General features: G+C 43.4%; 1 protein-coding gene across 5 annotated transcripts in view; it reads right to left on the minus strand.

Moving 5' to 3' along the window:
* WDR59 (WD repeat domain 59) overlaps window positions 1-23,785 on the minus strand; it is a 1,538,892-nt gene that overhangs the window by 307,527 nt on the left and 1,207,580 nt on the right. For all 5 annotated transcript variants that reach the window (XM_069604207.1, XM_069604197.1, XM_069604168.1 and 2 more), the window contains one exon: window positions 576-657. In XM_069604207.1, coding sequence (XP_069460308.1) covers window positions 576-657 — 82 coding nt within the window. The remainder of the gene's footprint in view (window positions 1-575; window positions 658-23,785) is intronic.

A 23,785-nucleotide genomic window follows, 5' to 3' on the forward strand; every position in this document is an offset into this window, starting at 1 on the left:
GTTGCAATGAAGGATTAACCATTTTTAGAAGGCTTTGATCATTTACATTTATTGGGGGTTTAAAATAGTGATACAAAATGAATGACATCCTCGAACAATATTCCAATTTCCAGTGAGAGGTCCCTCAGACAGAGTTTGAAGGAAGATCTTAATGGTTATTAGAAATGTTAGCAAAACATCAATTGCTTTTAGACCCATTATTTGAATTTTTTGCTTTATAAAAGACTCCCACTGGTCTGCTCATCATAAGAAGTACATAGTGGGACTATTGATTTTAAAATCACTTCATAACATTCTTGTATTCTTTTTTTTCATGGCTGCAAATCCCCTATTCCTCTGTCTTCCTTCATGAGCTAAACTGTTTTTCGGCATAATTTGTATTCCAGTAAAAATATTAACATCAGGATTAATAAAAACCATAATACCAGACAGTGAAAATGAACTCAATAGATCAAATACAGCAATGCAGAGCTGAAGGATGCAATCTTACCTATGCACTTGCACAATGTGGATACAGTTATACAAAACAAATGTACTCTTGATGTGACTGTGAGTCATCTGGTTTAACGCCATACCTGTACCAGGTCCCTTCGACCAACAGTAAGAGCAGAGGTGGCATTCTTATGGCAGGTCTCCTGGATCTCGTCCATATTGAGTCTGGGAATGCAAATAGGTGATAGGAAGACAGCCAGGTCACTGGGGAGCTTTGTGAGGAAAAACGACTTTTAATGACAATACCACTGGGGAAAAGGAACAGCAATAATGGAAGAGAAAGAGCCAAGCAGGTGACAATGTTACAAAGGTACTTAAATCTGCAGAAAGACACACAGAGGGAAGAGAGGACACATGTCCAGAGGGAAACAAACAGGTGCACTCAAAGACATACATAACCATTAAAAAACGTTGTTTAATAACATTATGGTCAACTATGGGTTACAGAAATATCTTTGAAAGCCACAGAAAAGAACGAAGTTGAAGGGACCTTCTGATTACAATGAAAACCTAAAACAAAACTGAAATTTGCGAGCTATGGTTAGTAAATATAAACATAACTCGGCAGAGTGCATGTCATCAGTGATGCCATGTTTGACATGAGCAGAGAATCATGGGTTATTCTGCTAACCTTAACTGGCAAGTTTCAGCGGTAATTCAAACGGTTTATAACAGAAAGTTAACCATAACTTTATTAATCAACTTAGCTTGTGAATTTATTGGTGTTTTGAAAGATATGATAATAGTCTATTTTGACCACCTTGATAGAACTTTCTCTCCCTCCCCACACCCCGGAGTCAAATGCATGAAACCTTACAATATTATTCAGAGTGCTCTATGCTCTCTGGAATGCTTCATACAACTCCATCTACAGTCACCATTGCTAAATGGGAAACCTGTTTGGGATCACCTATATCTTCGACACCCAAACATGGCAACTCACACAACTTCCCAAGAGAATTTACATGTATTTTGAGCTAAAGGTGTAAGCCCCCAAAACTAAGTTTACCTAGAGGCTCTGACTGGCCTATAGGGAAGTAAGGCAATGGCCAAAGTGCAGTCCCAACTTACTCATGTGGGCCAGTTTTTTTGGACAATGTGAGCCAATTTGATGAGTTATTGCACTGTGCAGCTAGCAGTTTTGACCACTGTTTCTGAAAATATATTCTTTAGAATGCACAATTTGAAACACATTTGACTAAACTAAACAACAGCTATTGGAGACTACTCTGATGATTCACAGCACCTCGTCACTTCTCCCCAGAGGGAAGTCCTTCATTATGAGGCCAGGGAGGTGAGGCCGCTACCCAATAGTCCCACTAAGGCTGGTAAAAAAGCAGGAGGACCGGTAAGGGATATGAAATAAGAGGCAGACACAAAGTTGTAATGCTTTCAACATCAGACATATTTATTAAACAAAAAAAGGGATGGATAAAGGCCTTTCTGTCCCTATCCTAAAGAGAGTTTCCCTACCAAGAAAACTAAAGATCAGTCTGTCTCGTCAAACATATAAACTGTCCTTGTGCCCAAAAACATACTACTCTGACCCGCACACTAAAAATGAATACTAAAAGTGCAAGGAAAAGCATTTAGCTTCTATTTGTCAAAAAGTGTTTACAACTAAGGCAAATAGACACATCCAATAGAAACAGTCTTTTCCAAGGAGGAGTCCTCAGATCCAGACGGTGATTTCCCTTCCCCTTATTATTGAAGAATGATAGGAAATGTGTCTCTTTCAAGTAACAGTTCCTTAAGGATAACAAAAGTGTCTCTTTAAAACAGAAAAGTCTTAAGGACAGCAAAGTGTCTCATTCAAATAATAGTTCCTTTAAGATGCCAAAAGCATCTCTGATGTACTTCTTTACCATATACTTTGTAAAAGAAATAGGTTTCTTTATACAACATTAATGAACCTCCTGGTATACTCCCCTGACGGGACTTCCTTTTCTAGGTCTCACAGATCCCCTGGTATATTCCTGTGGTATCTCAATTCCCAATGTTCACTGTCTGGTGTACTCCTTTCACCAGGACTTCTTCTTGAGTTCACTGTCCATTTATACAACAAAATTGTACTACTTTATTGTGTTTCTACTTCATTGGGATGAGTTACTACTTGTTCCTACATTCCCCACCCTGACATCTCGTGTATGGGGATTTGATCAAGTTCTTCCTTTTTATATCTTCATTATTATTAATTTGCTTGGGGTAATGCTTGATTCAACTTTCCCCACCGTGATATTTTATGTATGGGGAATTGTTCAAATTCAGACTTTTTACTTCACTTAGTCGGTATTCAAAATAGTTTCTTAATTGCTCCCATGCCTGTCAGTATGCTCTGGGGTCCCCAATGGCTCTGGGTAGACTCAACGGTTCACTGAAGCATTCCCAACCCGTGTTTCAGTAAAACTCCCACTCTGGGATGGTCTTGCCTGGCAGCTCGCTCTCACTCGCTGGCACAACGGCGTCTCTCGGCACAACTATGTTTCGGGCAGCTTCTCTCTTGCTGTCGATCCCCTGACTGTTCTTTCCCACCCAGTGTCCCTGCCAGCCTTGCGCCGGACTGGTATGGAGGTGCAGAGGTGTCTGCTTCCTCCAGCGCTGACTTATCTGCACTGTGCCTTGCTTCAGCTTTACTTCTCTCGTCGCCGGGTCTGCTTCCTTCTTCCCCGGCTCTCCTGTTGTGAAAGTGGATAACATTTTTAAATGTTCCGCTCACCTGAACATCCTCAAAATAACCAGTCTGAATGTTTGTGTTTCTCTTGATTTTCATGAACGCCTTCTTCCTCTTCCCAGTAGCTCAGGTTTTCTGGGAGTTGGAGTTTGTTACATTTCTGTGACTTTCAATATATTGTTCAGGATTTCTGTTCAAAGGTCCATGGATTTCTGTTCAAAGGACCATTAGAGACAGGAGATGTTCAATGAGTGTTATGTGCGACTTTACTGAAATGGCAGTATGCCATCAGAATTTTAGGTGTCAAAGGGGTTTCTTCTAGGGGCGGGGGGATACTGCATCTCTCACAATGGAGTCACCACTTCCTCCTGGCAGTCATCTCCTCCCCCATGATCCTCCCTCACAGTACCACGCCTAGGGTCAGGATCAGGATCAGGTAGTGGCTGCCATTCCCTGGCCATGTGGGAGGAGATCACCACCAACGAATCAGTGATGACTCCGCAGGATTCATCACATGCCCTTTCCCTAATGTTGCTAGTTCTCACAGCATCTATTGAGAAACGGGAAAGGAAATACAGATTACCCTGCTCTTTTCCTTTCCAATGGTCCACTGTAAAACAATAAGTCTGTAAATCAAGGAACAGGGCATGGACCTTGTATTAGTGTCCTTGCGAATGCTCAAGCAAGTTAATGGGGCATGGTCTGTGACAAGGCAGAACTTTCTACCAGTTAAATAATATTTGGGGTAGGTTATGGCCCACTTAATTGCCAGAGTTTCAAGTTCGAGAGTCGCATAATATTTCTCTCGTGGAAATCATTTTCTGTGTATATATTTATAAGACAGGATTTTCTATACCATTATGATTTTGTGAAAGAACTGCCCAAAACCTTTATGTGAGGCATCAGTTTGCAAGATGAATACCGGTTGAAATCTGCCACCTTCAACACAAGTTCACTACATAAAATATGTTTTCATTTGTCAAAACATAATTGGTCTTCAGGATATGGGTTTCTGTGAGAGGAGAGGTTATAGATGAAAAATTAGGAATAAACTGTCTATATCGGACTAACAGTAGAAATGCTCTCAACTCATGCATTTGGAGAAGGGGTTTCTTTTACAGCATTAACTTTTTCAGTCTGTGGCCGAACTAGTCAATTTTCTACAAAGAACCCAATATATTTGACTGCAGATCTAGCAAGATGACATTTCTTTGGATTTGCAGTAAGTCCTGCTTTCCTTAGGACTCTAGTAACCAAATATAGGTGGTATGTATGTACTCTCCAAGGTTTGCTATGGATGATAATATCATCAATGTATGCTCCACAAAAAGAAGCATAGGGTTAAATAATTTGATCCATTAATCTTTCGAAAGTAGTTGGTGCCCCAAGTAAACCAAAAGGCAGGACTTTAAATTGAAAAATGCCTAGGGGAATGGAAAAATATTTTTTTTGTTTTATCTGCAGGATTAACTGGAATTTGCCAGTATCCCTTAGCTCAATCGTGGAGAGATCCACTGCAGTTCTGTGAGAAACCGGAAGGTGTCTCACTTACTAGCCCCCAGGGATCTGTCATCCAGGTGGCCAGAACACAGCCATCGCTATTGGATCCAGTTCCTGGGGGTGGGCTAATTCAGGAGGATCACCTGGATGGAGTTTGGGGGGATCTTCGGGGAATGGGACACCAAAGGGTGAGACGCAGTATCCCCTTTCTTTTGACACCTTTTCCCCATCCTGTCCGAAGGATACTTTGAAACTTTACCCCCCCACACCCCTTTTCCGACACAAACACTTTCTCACCCTGCGAGCGACAACGGACTAATATCAGAGCCGTTTACCTGACATGTCCCACCACAAGGGTCAGGAAGAGTCAAGCAATTGCAGACAACCACACACAACAGACTGCCCTTTACCTTCCCCACTGGGATAAAAGGCGGAGCACAAGAGTACACTGGGAGCAAGGCTGGATGCATGAGGAAACCAGTATTCCAGGACAGCAGTTCAAATGGAGGAGAAAGGCGTAGAGACCTGAAAGGACGTCAAAGAGGGAGTTGCTTTTGCCCTTTTCAACCCAGACCAGCGAAGCATCCAACAAAAGAAACAGAAGACTAGGAATCGCAGCTGGCAAATGGTGTGACGGATGTCAGCAGTACATGGAACCCTCCCGCATGGATAGCCAGGGCGGGGTGACGGGGTTGCCATTGTGGTTCCGTCCGTACTCCAGTGGCTAAAGAAACACAAGAGAGTTCAACACAGCCGGTGAGTCGGAAGAACCTGATAGTGGCCCGGACTATGTTAGACTTGAGGTTTCAGTAGCAACATTAAGAAGAGAAAGAGAAAGACGTCCTTTGTGTGCAAATTGGGCACCAGTGATCGAGTAGTACGGCGCCACGTGGCTCCGGACCACTCTAACTGGTACCCCTCTCCTGAACAAAGAGATGGTATTGAGCCAAGAGGGGAAGGAAAATACCAGGACCAAGAGGCCATAGGGAAGGCCGACGTGAGGTGTCAAGGTGGTCATGCACGGGTCACGCAAAACCCCCTTGTACAATCGAAAGTCCTTGACACGTTGCAAAAGAGTTTAACGTTTGTGAAACTGTAAACCCGACTGAGGGAATTGTGAGTGAGGCATTTGCGCCCGGCGGTTGGGAACGCTGTGCGAACTGGTTATTGTGAATAAACCCACCCTTGCCATAGCGTTACAAAGTGACCCAGCGAGATGTGATCGCCCTTTGAAAGTCTTTGGTTAAAGTTGGCAAGTACTGTGGAAGGTCTGAGTCCTGATGAGGGGGACTTAACAAAAAGGTGGCCTTTTATAAAAAGACATTAAGACTCTTGAATATTCCAAATAAGGAAACAGTGATAAGAAGACAATAGTGAACCCGACTGAGGGATGTCAAGAGAAAAGTGGTGAAGAAGCTAGATGAACAACATTGTGACAAGTATGAACCCGACTGAGGGATGTCCCCAGTGAGTGGTTGGTCTGAGCCCGACCGAGGGAAGCTATCACTGAGCAAAGGATCGGAGCCTAGCTGAGGGGAATCCAAGGGTGAAGAATAATCACCCTACATGAAAGTTATCAGAAGGAACTTTTGTTTTGTTGTTTTGGCATATCAGGCCTCTGAAGCAAGAGACTTTGCAAGAGAAGAGACTTGTGTACAGAAGGCCCTGATATAGAGAAAAGGAACTGTGAGCTCATGTAAGAGAAGCCTAGGAGTGTGCTGTGCTCAAGAGTCCTGTCTTGTCCTGTGCTAAAAACATGGGTAAGGGAGACCCCCGCCATAACATCCCGACTTATAATTTTTTTAACACTTTCTTTTCTTGTGAACACTATCCCACACTATTTTATGGCATAGCGGTAAGGATTGGCAATAGGTTTTCTTAGTATAGGACCTTTTTATTTCACTAGACCCCACTAGGACTGAATTCTTATTATTTGATGGTCGTACCTTGCTCCCATCTTAGATTTAGGTTAGGCATTTATCTCACCTACTTTACAGTTTAACAAACACCCTTCAACTGATCATTTGTGTCCATTTTACTTTGATACTATCGCTTTCTTACAGTTCCCAATAAAACAATAAGATCATCAATTCTAGGCATGGGCTAACAGTAAAAAGTGATAACTGGTCTGTTAACTGATGAAAATGACACCAATACTTTCCCTCCAGATTTAGTGCAAAATAAAAAACAAGATTTAATGGATATCCTAGAACAGTTTTCTGATGTTTATAGAACAAAACCAGGAAGAGTGAAAGGAGTATAGGATTATATTTGTACCCCTCCAGGGAAGGTTACTCACTTAAAACTGTATTGAATACCGGAGAGTAGAAAGAATATCATTCAAGAAGAGTTGGAAACTATGATAAAGGCTGATATTATAGAACCTTCTCAAAGCCCATGATCTATCTAGTATTTTATTGTGCAAGTCATTAGTAATTCAATGGTGTTCTGTTTTACATTGTTATCCATATGTACAGATGGGCTATAGGTATGGAATGTAGAATGTACAGGGAAGCCAGGATACTAGAATGTTAGAATTTATTGGTTGTAGGAATGATGCACAGGAAAGCATCAATAATGAAGCTGTTTATGATGTGACCGGTGGGTTATTAATCCTATACTTAAACACATAAAATTACAAAAGTGATGTGAGAAGATATTTCAGTGGCGACGAGGATGGGATACTTCAAAAACGGCAACCCACACAGTAGCCGTTACTTATAAAACATCATCAGGGTGATTGAGCATTTTAAGGAAGAAAGAAGTGTCTTGGAAACGTGGGAAGACTTTTCTGTAACTACACAGCTTCATTTGTTTATGGAAGAATTTGGACTTGGCAAAGAGGCACATCTGGAGAAAGAGAAGCTTCACTGACAACAAGTAGGTCAGGCACTTTGCAGTGAACAAGTATCCCCATTGGATTAAGATATCCAGAGTGCGTGTGTTTTAAACATATAATAGACATAAGACTGAGCCGTGACTGTATTAAATCTCTCTACTGGAGTTGCGACTTTTCAATCTTAAGGGATCTCTCATGTGAGTTTAATGTTACTTAACTGGAGTAAATGCGAAAGTACCACACAAGCCTTTTAAGTTTTTAGAAGAAAATAAATGTGTGCCAGTGGAGGAAAACTCTTAACACTGCATATGTGCCAATATTAAAGATGTTTTAATTGTGAACAAAAACCACATACGGCACCATTGCAAACCATATAGCTGAAGTTGCATTATTTGAAGCACACGATATGCATTAGTCAAAGAGCTTCCTAAATAAGTGATACATCAAACAGCTATACAATTCATTAGCAGCAAACAGAACTTGCAACAAATGTATGGAATGAAAAACATGCTGCAAATAAAAAATGACATTTAAAATTGTCTGTATCCCATATAATTACAATGCAAGAATAAAAGGAACGTATGCAGATTAACACCTTCTACAAGAAATAAAGTTGATAAGGAAACAACAATCACAATAATAAAGTGAAAACTTTAAAATCAGAACTGCTGAAACAATTGGACACAATATACATAAAGGTATATGGAGTGAGCCATAAATAACAAACATCAAGATATATGTACTGAAAAATAATTCTTCCAAGTAAAGAAACATAACTAGTCTCTATGCAAGGTATACCACCTCCCGATTATTTCATGAATACAAAGGGTGAACCAAACATTCCATCTTTTGGATTTGATCATTATGTTCTTGCTGCCCATGGATTGAACTTTTCTAATGAAAGAAAAAAATGTCTGTTGATACATTGTTTGGGTAATTATGGGCAAGAACAATTTGAGAATTTACCAGCACTTTTGGAAGATGATGTCTTTGGACTTAAGGAATGTGAAAAGTGTATCAAAATATTAGATCGGCATTATGACAAAACAGGCAACATCAATCTAGAAAGATATCATTTTGGCAAGAGAAAGCGAGAAGAGAATGAAACTGTTGAGCAATATATCACTGCTTTGCGAGGTTTGGACACATCCTGTGATTTTGGGATTACACTTAATGAAAGACTTTGTGATCAGTTCATGTTAGAATGCAAAGATAGCAAAATAAGAGAAGCTCTTTAGGAAAAAGGAAATCCTTCTTTAGAAGAAGTAAATAGAGTTGCAAAAGAAGTGGAGCATACCAATAAGTCTCTGAAAGAACTTGAAAGGAGAAATGATGATGATAATAATAAAGAATAAATGACACAGATTCCAGAAGTATTGGCTATAGAGGGAAATAACTATACAAACAGAAAAGGTTTTTATCAAGAAAGAAATAATGAACGTGAAGAAATATATAAAGACTAAAGAAAAGGAGAAGAACATGACAAACGTCGATGTTACAGGTGCAATAGCCTGTTTCATTTAGCTTCAAGTGATAAATCCCCAGCCATAAAGGAGTTATGCAAGAGATGTAATAGGAGAGGGCATCTCACTAAGTTTTGCAAAACTAAAAAGGAAAACAAATTGTTTGGAGGAACTATGTGAAAGTTCCGAAGAATGTACTTTTTCGGTGGAAGAGGATGTTCATTGTGAGAACAAGAATGATGATGCTGACAAGGAAAGGCCCATGGCTATGATTGAATTGAATAGTAAGAAACTGAAAATGGTAATTGATTCTGGTGCGAAATATACCCTATTGCCCAACTATCTGTTTGAGAAAATAATTGGAACCAGTGTAAACCTAAATGTTAAATGTATTTGTACCGCGCACCGTCACCAACGGAATTGGTCTCCAGGTGCTCTGGCGGATCTGTAAACGATAAGGTGGGATGGGTTAGTAAGGTGAAGAGGGAGTAGGATAGTGAGAGGAGTGGTGTTCTGTTGGCAGCTTCAACTCGGTATACACCAGATGCTGAGCTTTGGTGCAGGTATTGGATCGGTGTCAGTCCGCATGTGCTGTTGCTCCGCCTTATGTGTTGTTGCAGTGTTGTGAAGTGCGTGCGGCTTGTGGTGCGAGAGATGGTTGTGTGAGTTTTTGAGTGAGATAAGCATGCAGAGTTTGAGGTTATATTGGTTAGTGGGTTGCCTGACCTTTAGCATGCTAACATTCACAGTTTTCTCTAAGTGTGGCACTTGTTGGCCTTCACAGTCCTATCTAGAAGCAGCGCAGGCCAATGTTCAGAATTCTATCTAGGTGTGGGCATACTAACATTCACAATCTTATCTAGGAGCGGTGCAGGCTGGTGTTCACAGTTCTAAGTGTGGCACATGCTAACATTCAAGTTTCATCTAGGCGCGGGCATACTAGCCTTCAATCAAAAACCTATCTAGATGCGACACAGGCTAATGTTCACAATTCTATCTAATTGTGGACATGATAATATTTAAAATTCTATCTAATTGTGGACATGATAATATTTAAAATTCTATCTAATTGTGGACATGCTAATATTTACAATTCTATCTAGGTGTGGACATGCCAATATTCACAATTCCATCCAGATGCGACGCAGGCTAATGTTCACAATTCTATCTAATTGTGGACATGATAATATTTAAAATTCTATCTAATTGTGGACATGCTAATATTTACAATTCTATCTAGGTGTGGACGTGCCAACATTCACAATTCTATCTAATTGTGGACTTGCTAATATTTACAATTCTATCTAAGTGTGGACATGCTAATATTCACAATTCCATCTAGATGCGACTCAGGCTAATGTTCACAATTCTATCTAATTGTGGACATGCTAATATTTACAATTCTATCTAAGTGTGGACATGTTAGTATTCACAATTCTATCTGAGTGTGGACATGCTAATATTATGGCACGCTATGTTATTGGGAGGTAAGATAGAGTGACAGTGGTTTTCTGGAGTAGAGTAATTGCTCTACTCCCCACCTATGCCACACTCACAGTTTTTGTTGGTGTCTGTTGACTGCTGGCTTCCCTGGCTTCCCCTGCGGACACCTGCAGACACATCTTGGGGCCGCCAATGTAGGAACCGCCCTTGGCCTTGGGATCCCTATCCACAGGGGCTGCCGGGCAGAGGGCTGCCCTGGGATGGGTAGTGATATGGGGGGGGTAGCCTATCAGTGTGCAGGGGAGGTTTGGGAGGCGGAATTGGGCTGGGGGAGGAGGGGCATACTGGAGCACAGCACGCGTGCAAAATGCCATTTAAACACTTTTTAGAAATTGTTTGGGAGGCCTCTGGGGTAGGGCTCCGTGGGTGACTCACCTAGGCCAGCTTCCTTGGTAGAGGGAAGGTGGGCCGGAGGTACGAGGCAGCACGCGGGGCCGGGGGGCAGAGGAGGACAAGGCCCACGATTTTAAGGGGCTGAGGGGGCTTGAGGGGCTCACCTGTTCACTTGGGGACGCCGGGTTTTAAAAAGGCGTAATCCCCAGTGCCGTGGGTATGGTCCTTGGTGCCTGCTGCAGGCCAGCCAATCACGGGTGGCGGGAGGCGGGTTTAGGGAAGGAACCTATCGGGAAGAGGGCCGGGGGTACGAGGCAGCACATGGGGTCTGGGGGCAGAGGAGGGCTAGGCCCACGATTTTAAGGGGCTGAGGGGGCTCCAGGGGCTCACCTGTTCACTTGGGGACGCTGGATTTTAAAAAGGCGTAATCCCCAGTGCCGTGGGCATGGTCCTCGGTGCCTGCTGCAGGCCAGCCAATCACGGGTGGCGGGAGGCGGGTTTAGGGAAGGAACCTATTGGGAAGGGGGCCGAGGGTACGAGGCAGCACACAGGGCCTGGGGGCAGAGGAGGGCAAGGCCAATGTGATTGACATTAACCCAGTGGCGTATGGAGGAACGCGAATTGATCTTATTGGTTGGGCAGAAATGATATTTAAGGACAGGTCAGCAAAAGGAAAAGTATATGTTACAGTGAAAGGAATGCAACCACTACTAAACTGGTCTCACCAGGCTAGATTGAAGATTAAATTGGATGCGGCTGTGGAGGAATCTGTTTATGCGGTGGATCAGGCACTAGTAGCAGCACATTTAAAGACTTTTGATGATCATATAGTATTTAGAGAACAACTGGGTCTGTTAAAAGATTTTTCTCACAAAATTAGATTGAAGCATGATGCAATACCTGTAGTACAAAAATTGAGACCAGTTCCATTGAATGTAAAGCCTGTTGTAAAGGAAGAACTTGAAAGATTGCTTAGTGACGGTGTGATTGAGTGAATAGACTCTTCAGAATGGTTGTCACCTTTGGTGATAGTCTACAAACCAAATGGAAAGTTGAGATTGTGCATAGACCTTAGATGGGTCAATAAATGTGTGATTCCTGATAGGCACACATTACCAAATATGGTTGAAATGTTAGGTACCATTGGAAATGCTAAGATTATGAGTACGTTAGATCTAAGGTCAGTTTACCACCAAATAATGTTACATCCTATGTCAAGAGATATTACGGCATTAATTACCAGTGAAGGTTTTTTTTCGGTGCAGAAAGATGCCTTTTGGTCTTGTATCCGCGGGATCAGTGTTCCAACGTGTGATGTATCATCTTTTTAATCAAATGCAAGAATTTTTGTGTTTTCAGGGTGATGTCCTGATTTATGGTAAAGATCAAATGGAACATGATGACACAGTATACAAGGTATTAGATATATTTAAAGATGCTGGACTTACCTTGTGTCACAAGTCTCTCCCCTTCTCACCTGTTTTTCCTGTTTGCTTGCGACCTTCTTTGATGATTTCTTTCGCACAGTCCAGGATTTATATAAACCCGTGGGTTGGTCTTCGGGTTCCAGCATGAGGATAGCAATCCAACTCCAGGAGACGTTCAGATGTCCAGGACGGGAACCAGGAAATAACAATGTCCAGGCTCGGAGGAACGGAACGCTGTGACCCGAGTGCAGACGAAAATCCAGGAAAAAGCTTGAAGGTAAGTTCGAAGAAAGGAAGGGAGGAGGATTCAAGGAACCGGGAATTAGGATTCAGAAGAAATCCCCGAGCGAACTCCGACAACAGACGTCCAACTACAGCGAGCGGTAGCGTTGAGACACGCAGAGCCGCGGGGGCGTGTCTGTTTAGTAGAACGTTGAGCGTGGCGCGCAAAGACTGTCAAGCTGCATTCCGTATCAAGTGGCCATGTTGGGAGGATCACGGCATTCAGTCCTCTATGGGTCAGGGACCACGAAGTCCAGAATGGACGCAGGCGACGGTTCATGACACCTTGAGTAAAGATAAACGTAAGTTCAATAGATCTACCATATCTTATTTGGGTCATGAAATATCAGAAAAAGGAATTAGGCCTAAACAGGATTTAGTTAATAACATCCTGAATTTTCCTAGTCCAGAAAACAAAGAGAAACTTATTTCATTTTTAGGGATGAAACTTATTTCATTTTTAGGGATGGCGGAATATTAAACAAAGTTTATTCCTGAACTAGCCAATAACACATTTCAAATGATGAAAGTTAGTAAAAAAAAAAAAGTGAGATTTGATTGGAATGAGTTATGTGAAAATGAGTTCAACAATATCAAGTTAGATTTGAATGCTGCACGCACTCTTAAAGCTTTCAATCCAAACAATACTAGTATTATTACAACGGATGCCAGTAATCACGGTCTTGGTGCTGTTTTGTCGCAAATGGATGGTAGAAGTGAGTTTCCCATTGCGTTTGCGTCAAGAGTGGTAAACAAGCTCAGACAAACTATTCCACAATTGAAAAGGAGTTGTTAGCTGTAAGATGGGCTGTTGAAATATTTAGATAATTTATATGGGGAACTAAGTTTGTGGTTCGGTCTGACTACTAAGGGACAGGACAAGACATCATCCAGAATTAGGAAATGTGTAGCAAGTCTACAAGAATACAATTTTGATGTTGAATTGGTGCAAGGAGTAAAAAAACAAATCAGCCGATGGTCTGTCGAGATTAACCAATGTGGTTGAAAGAATGGATGATGAGCAGCAGAGTAATGTTGAGGAACAAATTTTGAGTATATGCCAAGATATTGTATCCGGGGATGGGATACTTCAAAAACGGCAACCCACCGAGTAGCCATTGCTTATAAAACATTATCAGGAAAATTAAGCATTTTAAGGATGAATGAAGTGTCTTGGAAACGTGGGAAGACTTTTCTGTAACTACACATGGAAAGACTCATTTGTGATTGTTGTACCTGTGAAGACTCAGCTAAGGGCTATGTAACCAGGCAGATTCCGATAACTATAACCTCTTCCACCGAAAAGGTTATAGTCATTGGAATCTGCCTGGTTACGTAGATGGGAGAGTGTGGAATCTCAATAGAGTAAGTAAATGCTCAAAACAAGAGAATGATGGGAAAAGACAAGTTAAGGTTAGAAAGGAAGTGGAAAAAAACAGATATTCAAGTTTGTAAGAATGATCGCAATAAACGTATATGTACAAGACCATTGTATCTGAAAGATTATGTAACTTGAAATTGTATCTCACGTTATTCTGTACATCTCCGCCAGGTATTGCATTGTATATCCAAGTTACTTTCAACTTGGTAAGTAATCTGAATACTTCAACATCAAGTGTATATTTTCCTGTACATATGTTAGTTGTGAGTCACTGTAAAGAAGGGAGGTGTGTAGTATTTTATTGTGTAAGTCATTAGTAATTTAATGGTGTTCCGTTTTACATTTTTATTCATATGTACTATAGGTATGGACTGTAGAATGTACTGGGAAGCCAGGATACTAGAATGTTAGAATGTATTGGTTGTAGGAATGATGCACAGGAAAGCATCAGTTATGAAGCTGTTTATGATGTGACCGGTGGGTTATTAATCCTATACGTAAATAAACATATAAAACTACAAAAGTGGTATGAGAAGATATTTCACTATCCCTATTGTGTTGGTCGCTAAACCAGATCTATCGTCGAGATTTCGCCAACGAGGTTTACCAGTTTGACAGTTATCAGTTATGCATAACAGAAAAACTAACACTGATAAACATACAAGTAAGCTAAACACTTGTAATGTTATGAGTAGAGGTATATGAATAAGCAGAAGAATGGTAATATGTAGAATCACGAATAATCAGAAGAATACAAATAAGCCAAAAACTGATAAGGTTAAACAGAAGAACTCTCACAGTGAATATGTGGAATGTGTAACTGATAATATTATGAATTACCAAAAGTATACGGATAAGTAGAACACTCAAAATAGTAAGAGCAACCACAAGACAACACACATTTTTAAAATGTAATATTACTGACATAATGGGCAAATGAAAAAGCTGAACACTCAATATCATTAATAAATAAACTTATTTACCTTAACCCTTGCATTGCTCCTCCTCTGTACATTTCCCCCTGGCATCATCCATCCTTGTTATTTTTGTAAGGACGGCATGGTATCAACAGTAAGACAGACACGTGACCACAGTTCAAGGGACTTGATTGAACTTTCACAGGGATGAGATAAACGCCTATCTAAACCTAAATCTACAGATGGGAGCAAGCTACGACCATCAAATAATAATAATAATGCAGTCCTAGTGGAGTCTTGTCAAATTAAAACGGCCTTTACTAAAAACAAACTATTGCCAAACCTTACTACTAATGTACAAATAATGTGGGGGGATGTTCACAAAAAAAGAAACGTGTTCACAAAATGATAAGTCAGAATGTTCGGACGTTGGCCTCCCTTTCCCACATTTTCAGCACAGGACAAGGCGGTTCACTCTAGCAAAGCACACACTCTGGCTTCTGGGGCACAAGGATGCCGTTCCATTCACACAGTTCAAGACTTTGGGGTCCAAGTCTCAGCGCTTCTCGCAAGTCTCTTGACTCGGAGGGCCTGCTACACAAAATAACACAAACATTTTCTTTTCCTCTTTCCAGTATTCAATTTTGGGTGTTCATCCTGAATCCCCCTTTCCGGGCTCAGATCCCTTTCAAACTAGGTTCAGATAATTCGTTCTCAGGTGACTCAGGGTTCACCCTGGATCCCCCTCAGCCGGGCTCAGATCCTTTTCATTCACTTAATTAGTCTCCCTCAGCCGGGCTTAACTATCGAAGACTTTCAAATGTGCACAGGGTTTAGCTTGATACGTTGCATGACCATTTCAACCTCATTATTCCTTTTACTCACACTCAGCATCAGTTGGATACCTAACAGAGACTTTCGAATGAGCACCCATGTGGTGCAGGACCACTCTGTGTACGGTATCTTTCCTTAGCCTCCAGAGGTTCAATTGCAAAGTTCAAATTATCTCTGCGTTGCTCTTAGAAAACGCCTCACACACTGTTCTCTGCATGCCAAGAGGAGGGGGCACTTGGTGAGTGCCTGGGAGGGCACGGAAGAGTTTGGGATTTTGCATGTTTTTAAGGATAACGTGGTTATTTGCAGGCACCTACAGATAACCTTGGCTATTTGTATTACATTGACAGTTGTGATTGATCCAGTGAAGTCACCACTGACCTCTTCCAATGTGGCCAGGGGACCCAAGCCTCTACCTGATCCTGGGGGCGTCTATAAAAGGGAGGATCATATGGGAGGAGATAACTATTGAGGGGCGATGGGGACTCCATCGGATGGGTCGAGGTATTCCCTCCTTTGCCCTTAATAGCTTCTTGTCTCCTAACAGTTCCACTGTATAGTAAAAGTCAGAAAACCTTTCCTCTGCATCACTCTAGTCAAGCCCCTATCTATGACTCAAACACTCACAACTCATACATAACATCTTTTGTTTTTATGTGTGTTTATGTGAGACTTATGAACAGCAACATCCAATAAATCCAGTAACATCTATGGACATCAACTCCCATAAACCCTCAGGTACTGAGAGGAAGGGGAGTAAGGGGTTTATGTAAATCAAGAGAAGCCTGAAGCCTGACATACAGGGTAGTTGTTTTACTGGACCCAAAGTTAGCGGGACATTTAAAAATGGCAGATGCAGTGCGGGAGAGGGCTTTACAAGAGATGAGGAACCCTGTGCTGGCGCTCCAGACCGCAAAGTGTCTGGATCGGTGTGGCGAGACAGAAAGGGAGGCGCGGAGGAAGGAAAGCTGTGCAGAAGCTGGAGGCCATGCAGAAACTCCAAGGAATACGACCGCCCAAGCAAACTGCGGTCTCTGATCCAGGAAAGCCAGCGGTTGATCGCAGACAGAGTCTGCACATTCCCAGCAGCGAAGGGACAACACTGTGGCAGCGCGAACAAGTTCGGAGGCGCAAAGAAGATCCAGTGAGTCTGCCTAGAGCAGCGGGGGACCCTGGGGCATTCCAATGCGCATGCCAGCAAATGTTTGAACCGTATGAAGCTGCAAATGACAGAAAGGCACTAAACTTGTTTGAATGCAGTCAAGGCAAAGTACAAGTGCAAACCCCAATAAGAAGAACATTTGAAAGCAAACAAGACAAAGATCCTCATTACGAGTTGGGCGATAATCCAGTGGTAAATCTGCCGTAATTCCGCTGAACAGAATTACTGCTACCCCCACTTGGTCCAGCAGAATTACTGCCGGATTACAAGTGGAGGTGGCAGAGTTAATCCCCATTTTTCTTTAGAGTCCAAGTCCATTGGCCTCTGTGGTGCATTTTTGAGGAAATTTCAGCCGTAATTCGGCTGATTTTTGGCAGAGTGGCATGATGCTGGAGGTAAATACCCGGCACCAGGATCATACTCGTCGTATGGCGATGTGGAAAAAGGGGCAGCAATTCAGTTACTGACAATTTCTTCCGGCACCGCCATACTTGTAATGAGCCCCAAAGAGCAGAAACAAACCCCAAACAAGTACAGATGCATTAGATGTTAATGTGGGGAAAGTTTTACCATAGGCAAATATACTGAGCACCTCAGGGTATATGCTACTGTGGTATAGTGAAATAAACAGTGCAACAAATAAGAAGTCATGCAGGGGAGCACCAGACAGCTGACTTTGGGGGGAAGATACCAGGGGATCTGAAACCCCCATAGAAGGATTCCTGGAAGGGGAGTATACCAGGCCATCCACAAACATTGCAAGAAGAGCTAAAGAAAGACAGTTATGGAATGTATTGTTTGAAACTAAAGAAAGACTGTTATGGAATTCATTGTTTGAACAAGAACTTTGGGGGTCTAGTACAAAACCACAAAGGAACTGTGAGACAAAGAAACACTTTTTTCATCCTATTTAAAAATCCAGGGGAGGGCAACCTGTGATGCTGGAAATGCATTGGAGGGACAGGGCCTCCGTATCCTTGTCCTTTACCGCTTCTTATCGTGTGTTCTGTTGTGTTTTCCAAGCAGGGGTTCATGTGGGACTCCTGGCGGTGCAGCTCTCTCTCTTGGTTTGGTGAACAGACCCGTGGGATACCCTTGTGGCAGCCAGGGGTAGGGGTGCAACCTTGTGCCCCTAGTGTATGTTTTTGGGCACCTGTAAGTGACCCACAGAGCAGGGTACGGGCTGGTGGCAGCTCTGTGCTGAAATGACTGGTGACTGAGCGTCCTCCATTTTGGGATGCCCAGGCCCTGTCATTGGAATCGGTAGATTCCTGATGGAGACAAGATGGCCCCCGTGGCCTCTTGCCCACCATCGCCTGTTACCTTGATGTTCCCGAAGTCCCGGGAAGCCCTGCCTCTGTCCCTTCCCTCTGACTGGCTGTTGGGTGGAAGTTCCATATATGGTAGTGTGGGGAAGTGCCGACCAGACTGGCTGAAGCCTTCTCAATGACCGTATGTTGTGGGTACGCCTGTGGGTGGGACCTGGGTGAATGGAGTGTGTGCCAAATACGCATTCTATGTTATGGATGTCTAGTATCTGGTGGTTGACACAATGCCTGAGACAGCCCTGCCCGAAACCGGTATGAATGCAGTATGGAGTGTTGAATGGCTCGGTACTTGTCCCAATACGCATAACTTGGGTTGAGTGTCTGGAGAGAAGAGAATGGCCTGAATGCACCGTGTGCCGGATTGGCTGCCTGCCTGCCTGAATGCCCATAGTCGTGATTGGATGCTTGAGTGTGACCCAGCGGAATGAATGGGAGATCAACAGTATATCTGGGCACCTCTCACTGCTAGGAATCGTGTTCAGAAGCTGAAGTACACTACGACGAGTAACTGGAGTAACTGAAGCTTGACCTTGAAGACCCGCTGGACGAGAAGAATAGCTGTTGCTCTCCTTCACAATCTGAAAGCTGCTGTGCCTCCAAGGACTGACCCAGAGAGGACCTGGTAAGGCGCCCTCTTCCCGAGCTACGAGGGATCATTGTGCACAGCTGATCTTTGCCTAAGCTCCCTAGTAGACAGACCTTCGACAGGCTGCCGACCTGATATGGGGACGGCTGCGGAACTCCAAGGAGAAGCGCCCGGACTGTTGTCCGCCACTGTCGACGACTGCCATCGCCGACTGGAGCTGCCGTGCTCCCGTTTGCCTAAGAAACTTCATTGATCCAAGGACGCTCTCGTCTGCATCGTCGCCGCTGTATCCTGCTGGAGAAGGCCTGACCGTCGACGCGCCGAGGAGCATCTACCAGTGGGTTTTCCGCCACCCAAAGACCACAGAGACACCGACGACCAACACCCTTGCTGAACCACAGTACTTCAACTCTTTGCGGTCCAGAACTATCGACACCGAGGTGCTCCGCACACCTCTTCCTTGCAGGACGTTTACGCTTCCCTGTCAACGAGCACCGCTAGGAACGACGCGGCCACTTCACCGTCGTAGCTCGACCTGTTCTCCGTCGGATGTTCGCCGACCCGTAACTCCTGCCTGAAAGGGAGGACACTCAAGAAGGGCCGTCGATTACCCGACGAGGAACGCTACAACGCCAAGGTACTTTGGGGTTGCAGAACTATTGGAAAGTCTAGTGTGAACAATATATGGACTGGGCTTGTATCTTTCTTCTACAGGTTGCCCAGGTGGGGGGATCTCCACACAGAACTGTGTCTAGTGGTACGGGGCCAGTATTCTGCCAATTGCTCAACCATCTTTCTTTCCTTCCTCTCGCTACTGCTGGTTTCCTCTTTATTCTGATCTGTGTGTCATTCTGACCGTATGCACTTAAATGAGATCGGATAACGTTCGTGGTACCACTTTAGAAATGTATATATTTACCATTGTTGATTTTCGGAGTACAAAGTGAGTTATCGTGATAGTGTATATGACCTTGAATATTAATTATATAAAGACTGTTTTAACCGATACAGTGTGTGGATATTCCTTTGTGGGTGCTTGGGGACTACACTGTACTTAAGAACCAGCATGCATCACCTCCCGAGAAGCTAGGCCTTGATTGCTCATCCACTGCTACCGTAATACAGAATCTTGGCTGGGGCCCTCTGTGCCTCTCCTCTACCATATAGAGAGCGGAAGTACAGACCCTCCCCCCCTCCGGTCTTTACACAACCACCCTCTGGTTCCCCTTGGATCTCACAAATCCCAGTAAATATATGAGTCCGACCAATTCCCATTATATCCGCTCCATCATTTCCCACTTTGCTTATTTGATAATGCGTGTAAACGTGCAGGGGTAGAGTGCCACATATACATAATTTGATATTGTGTTCCTACCAATGGGGAATCTTCCTCCAGAGGTTGACTGTATTTCCTAATTACCCTGGTCTTTCCTTGGAAACCATTTTTTTTTTATTCGCGTTAACTTTATATTTTTGGTTGTGAACACATTTTGCTAATATCAAGGCAACTACATTTCCTTGTACCCTTTTGTTGTTTTGTTTCTAGTGTGAGGGTCAGCTTAGAGAGTTCAGGACACAAGGGTGGCTTTTTAATTCTAGTTTTCTAGGTAGAGAAATTCCAAATTCCCATTTAGAATAGGGCTAATGAGGTGTTTTTCCAACCCATTTCTGTTTAATAAAATGTCTAACTTCGAGAATACCACAACTTTGCGTCCGCCTCTCATTTCTGACAGGTGGCATCACCAATGTCTTAATAAACCTACCTGTGAAGTATCTTCTTTGGAAATGGTCATATTGGGGCATAAGGCCCCAAACCATCTTAGGCTTGGATTTAAGAGCTAGGGAAAATGTTCTATGATTTTCTTAACATCAAATTCATTTTTACCATTATGTCACAAATTTAAATAAAAACAGGAAAAGGTCTGATTAAGGGGCCTTTATCATGAAAAATTAAAAAATGTATATATCTGTTTTATTAGTGTTGATGTGACAATGATTGATTAATGTGTTTACTTGCTTAGTGTTTACTTTGAAATTATAACAAACGATTACATCTTTAAACGTACCTGTTGAATTATTGGTGTTGCACTGTGTGGCTGATTGTAGCCCAAGACACCACTTACGCCCTGCGTGAGACAAAGCTTTGCCGCTCTGCTACCTTATCTTGGTTGGGTGTGGCTAACCTCTCAGTGTCTTTCCTATTCACCATGATAGGATGACTCTCTACAATCCTCCACCCACGGCTGATTTTAGGAATTCATCCTAACAACTTTGCATCATCGTATCTTCCCAATAGCTCCTATGTTTCACAGGGGGCTCCCCCTCCAACTGAGAACATGCCTGCCTCATGAGGCCTCCAATGATGGACACTCACATTGACCCTTACCGAGTTCTTGCCTGGATGGACCCCACTCTGAAAGTAAACTACTCAAAGGATGGTGATTATCTGGGTTCAGAATCTCAGGCAACACCTCCGTATCATCAGGTTTAGGTGCTGGGTCATGTACCTCAACAGCAGTTGCAGATACTCTAGGGTTAGATTTTTTCTTACACTTCTTTGGATTTTTCAACCCTGTAGCTTTGGCTTCCACTTTGACTTAGGCTGGGTCTTTGACTTGACAGAGGCAGTCTTCTTGGTCTGAGACCCAGAATTGGGGCGTTCTGCTGTATATCCTAAGTCCTTCAGGTAATTTCCCAGCAGAACTATACCTGGGAGGTACCTCTGAACATTCACCGGAATCCTGACTACTCCTCCATTTACAGCTAAAGTAACAGGCATTACTGGGAACATCTAAGGGGGTCCGGGGGGGGGGGGGGGCATCAGCCAACTTGGGGCATCATAAGAGGAGCTCTGCCGAGCTCTTTTTGGTTTATTAATGTAGCATCCACAACATTTCGACTTGTCTCTGATCGCAGAGAAATCTCTTCCATCTATCAGCACATTATTCTTTAAAAAGCATTCAGCATGATCTGGATTGGCAACATATTCTTCAGCTACACTTGAATCCCAGGACCCAAGGTGCACTATGTAAGCGTAACAATTCTATCCAAGAGTAAGGAATCTGAGAAGGATGGCCCTGTGAGAATACTTCCCCTCATAAGGGAAGGCCAGTTTCACAGAGTGGACCCCCAAAGTCTTACCATTACATCCGGGGTTCCCCTTCACATGGTCACTTGCTCCATGTGTGACACAACATCCTGTGGATCTGTGAAAGTAGAGAGGGTTACAGTGACTGGTCTATTGCTTGGAAAGAGAAGTCCCAATACTCTTACCATGATAATCACCATGTGGGTTACCCCATCCATATGTTTTTTATGGGACTCATGGGATCCAGTTTTATCACTGGCCTCTTTCTCTTTTTGATTTTTCCCCTCCTCAGACTTATGAGGAGCAGCTTTGTCCTTATGGAATACCTTTTGGAAAACCCATAGGTCAGCAGCAATAACCAGTTTCTTAGGCTGTAACTCCTAAGAATCTCCAAAGTGTTGCTTAAGCTCTGGGGAACAAGAGGAGTTTCTATCCCCATTCAGTCTGGCAGGCGCCAGCTGAAAAACTCTGCCCCCCCCCGCCACTTTGTCAAGACGACTCCTTAGCCAACCTGTACTTCAAATCCATTTCCTTGATGCCAAGTTTCTCACTCTCATGATTATACAAACTTTCATCATCAATGGAGTTGGGGGTAGAAACAGATAAACAAGAGAAAAGTCTTTAAAATACCCTCTCCTAATCCAACCACCTTAGAGGAGGCCCAGGGTAGGATACCAGGAAAGAACAGATATTGATAGAGCTTTACGACCTGTGATGAATCTGGTGATGTCATCACTCCTTTTCCCAGAAGTAGCCTCTCGTCACGTGGCCAAGGGACGGCAGCCGCTACCTGATCCTGACCGTGGGGGTGGCTATGTGAGGGAGAATCACATGAGGTGAGGTGACCCTCATAGGGAGGCGACATCAGATGAGACATGCAATCCCACTTTCCCTTTTAGGGATATCCCCTCTAGTCCTCATGTTTTGATGACATACCGTGATAATCCCCTTCAACAACCCGAAAAGCCTGCTGAGAGTATCCTTCAATATTCAGTAGCAAAACAAATGACAAAGACAGACAAGAAAGAGGACTACCCAAATGAAGATTACTAGGGTGAACCCGAAGGAGCAGTCTAGGGCTTGCAGGAAGCTGATCGGCTCAGAGCAACTCCCTTCCTTGAAGCAGGAGATCAAAGATGGAACAGCTGAGAGCAACTGGGAGATCCGACCGGCTAGCCATTCTCGAGGAAGCCAAGCTGTCAGGTGAACAGGCGAGCAAGGAGACGCAGGAGAACCGTGAAGACGACTTCCCAGTTTGAGCTGGGAATCCAGGAGGCGGCGAGCGAGTCAGAAAAGCGGCAAGAAGAAAGGGGGAGGCGGTGTCAGGACTAGAGACGCATTAGCGCAGGCAGGAGAGAGATGAGGCAAAGGAGGAGCTTTGCACCAGCAAGGGAAGCCGTAGCGACATGCAGACCTTCATCAGCCACAGACACGAGCCACCCAAAGCGGAGAGAGAAAACTGAGAAGGACCTGAGCGGGGTCAGAGTAGCCAAGGGAGCCGTCCTTACGCCTGTGAGCCCACAGTGGAAGGTTGGGCCCCGGTAGGGATCTGGAGAAAGCAGTCTCGATTTAGAACGGGAGGCAAATTTCCTACAGCTTACATCACACATTGATTTTCATAGTCCTGGTATATGGGGAGATACAAATGCACCAGAGATAGGAGGAACTTAGTGAGAAAGCATAGACCCTCATATCTTAAAAGTAAAGGAACTATATGAGAGAACCTGGCAGGAGAATATACCATGTGTTTTGCGAGTCTGGGACCCACACCCAAGTTGTAGTATCTTGAAAAGAGGATACCAAGTAAGACTCGTGCCTCTAGGATTTTGAATTGCATTTGTGGTATTTTGATAAGAGAATCCCAAGGAAGATTCACACCCTTAGGATTTTGAATTTCATTGAATGTGGAAAAGACCTGGGCAAGGGAGTAATTTCTCCTGGACAGGATTGCAACAGCAAGGTTAGGGGGTTATCCTCTC

Source organism: Ambystoma mexicanum, chromosome 1p, assembly GCF_040938575.1.
Source record: "Ambystoma mexicanum isolate Mex_15411 chromosome 1p, UKY_AmexF1_1, whole genome shotgun sequence".
Lineage (NCBI taxonomy): Eukaryota > Metazoa > Chordata > Amphibia > Caudata > Ambystomatidae > Ambystoma > Ambystoma mexicanum.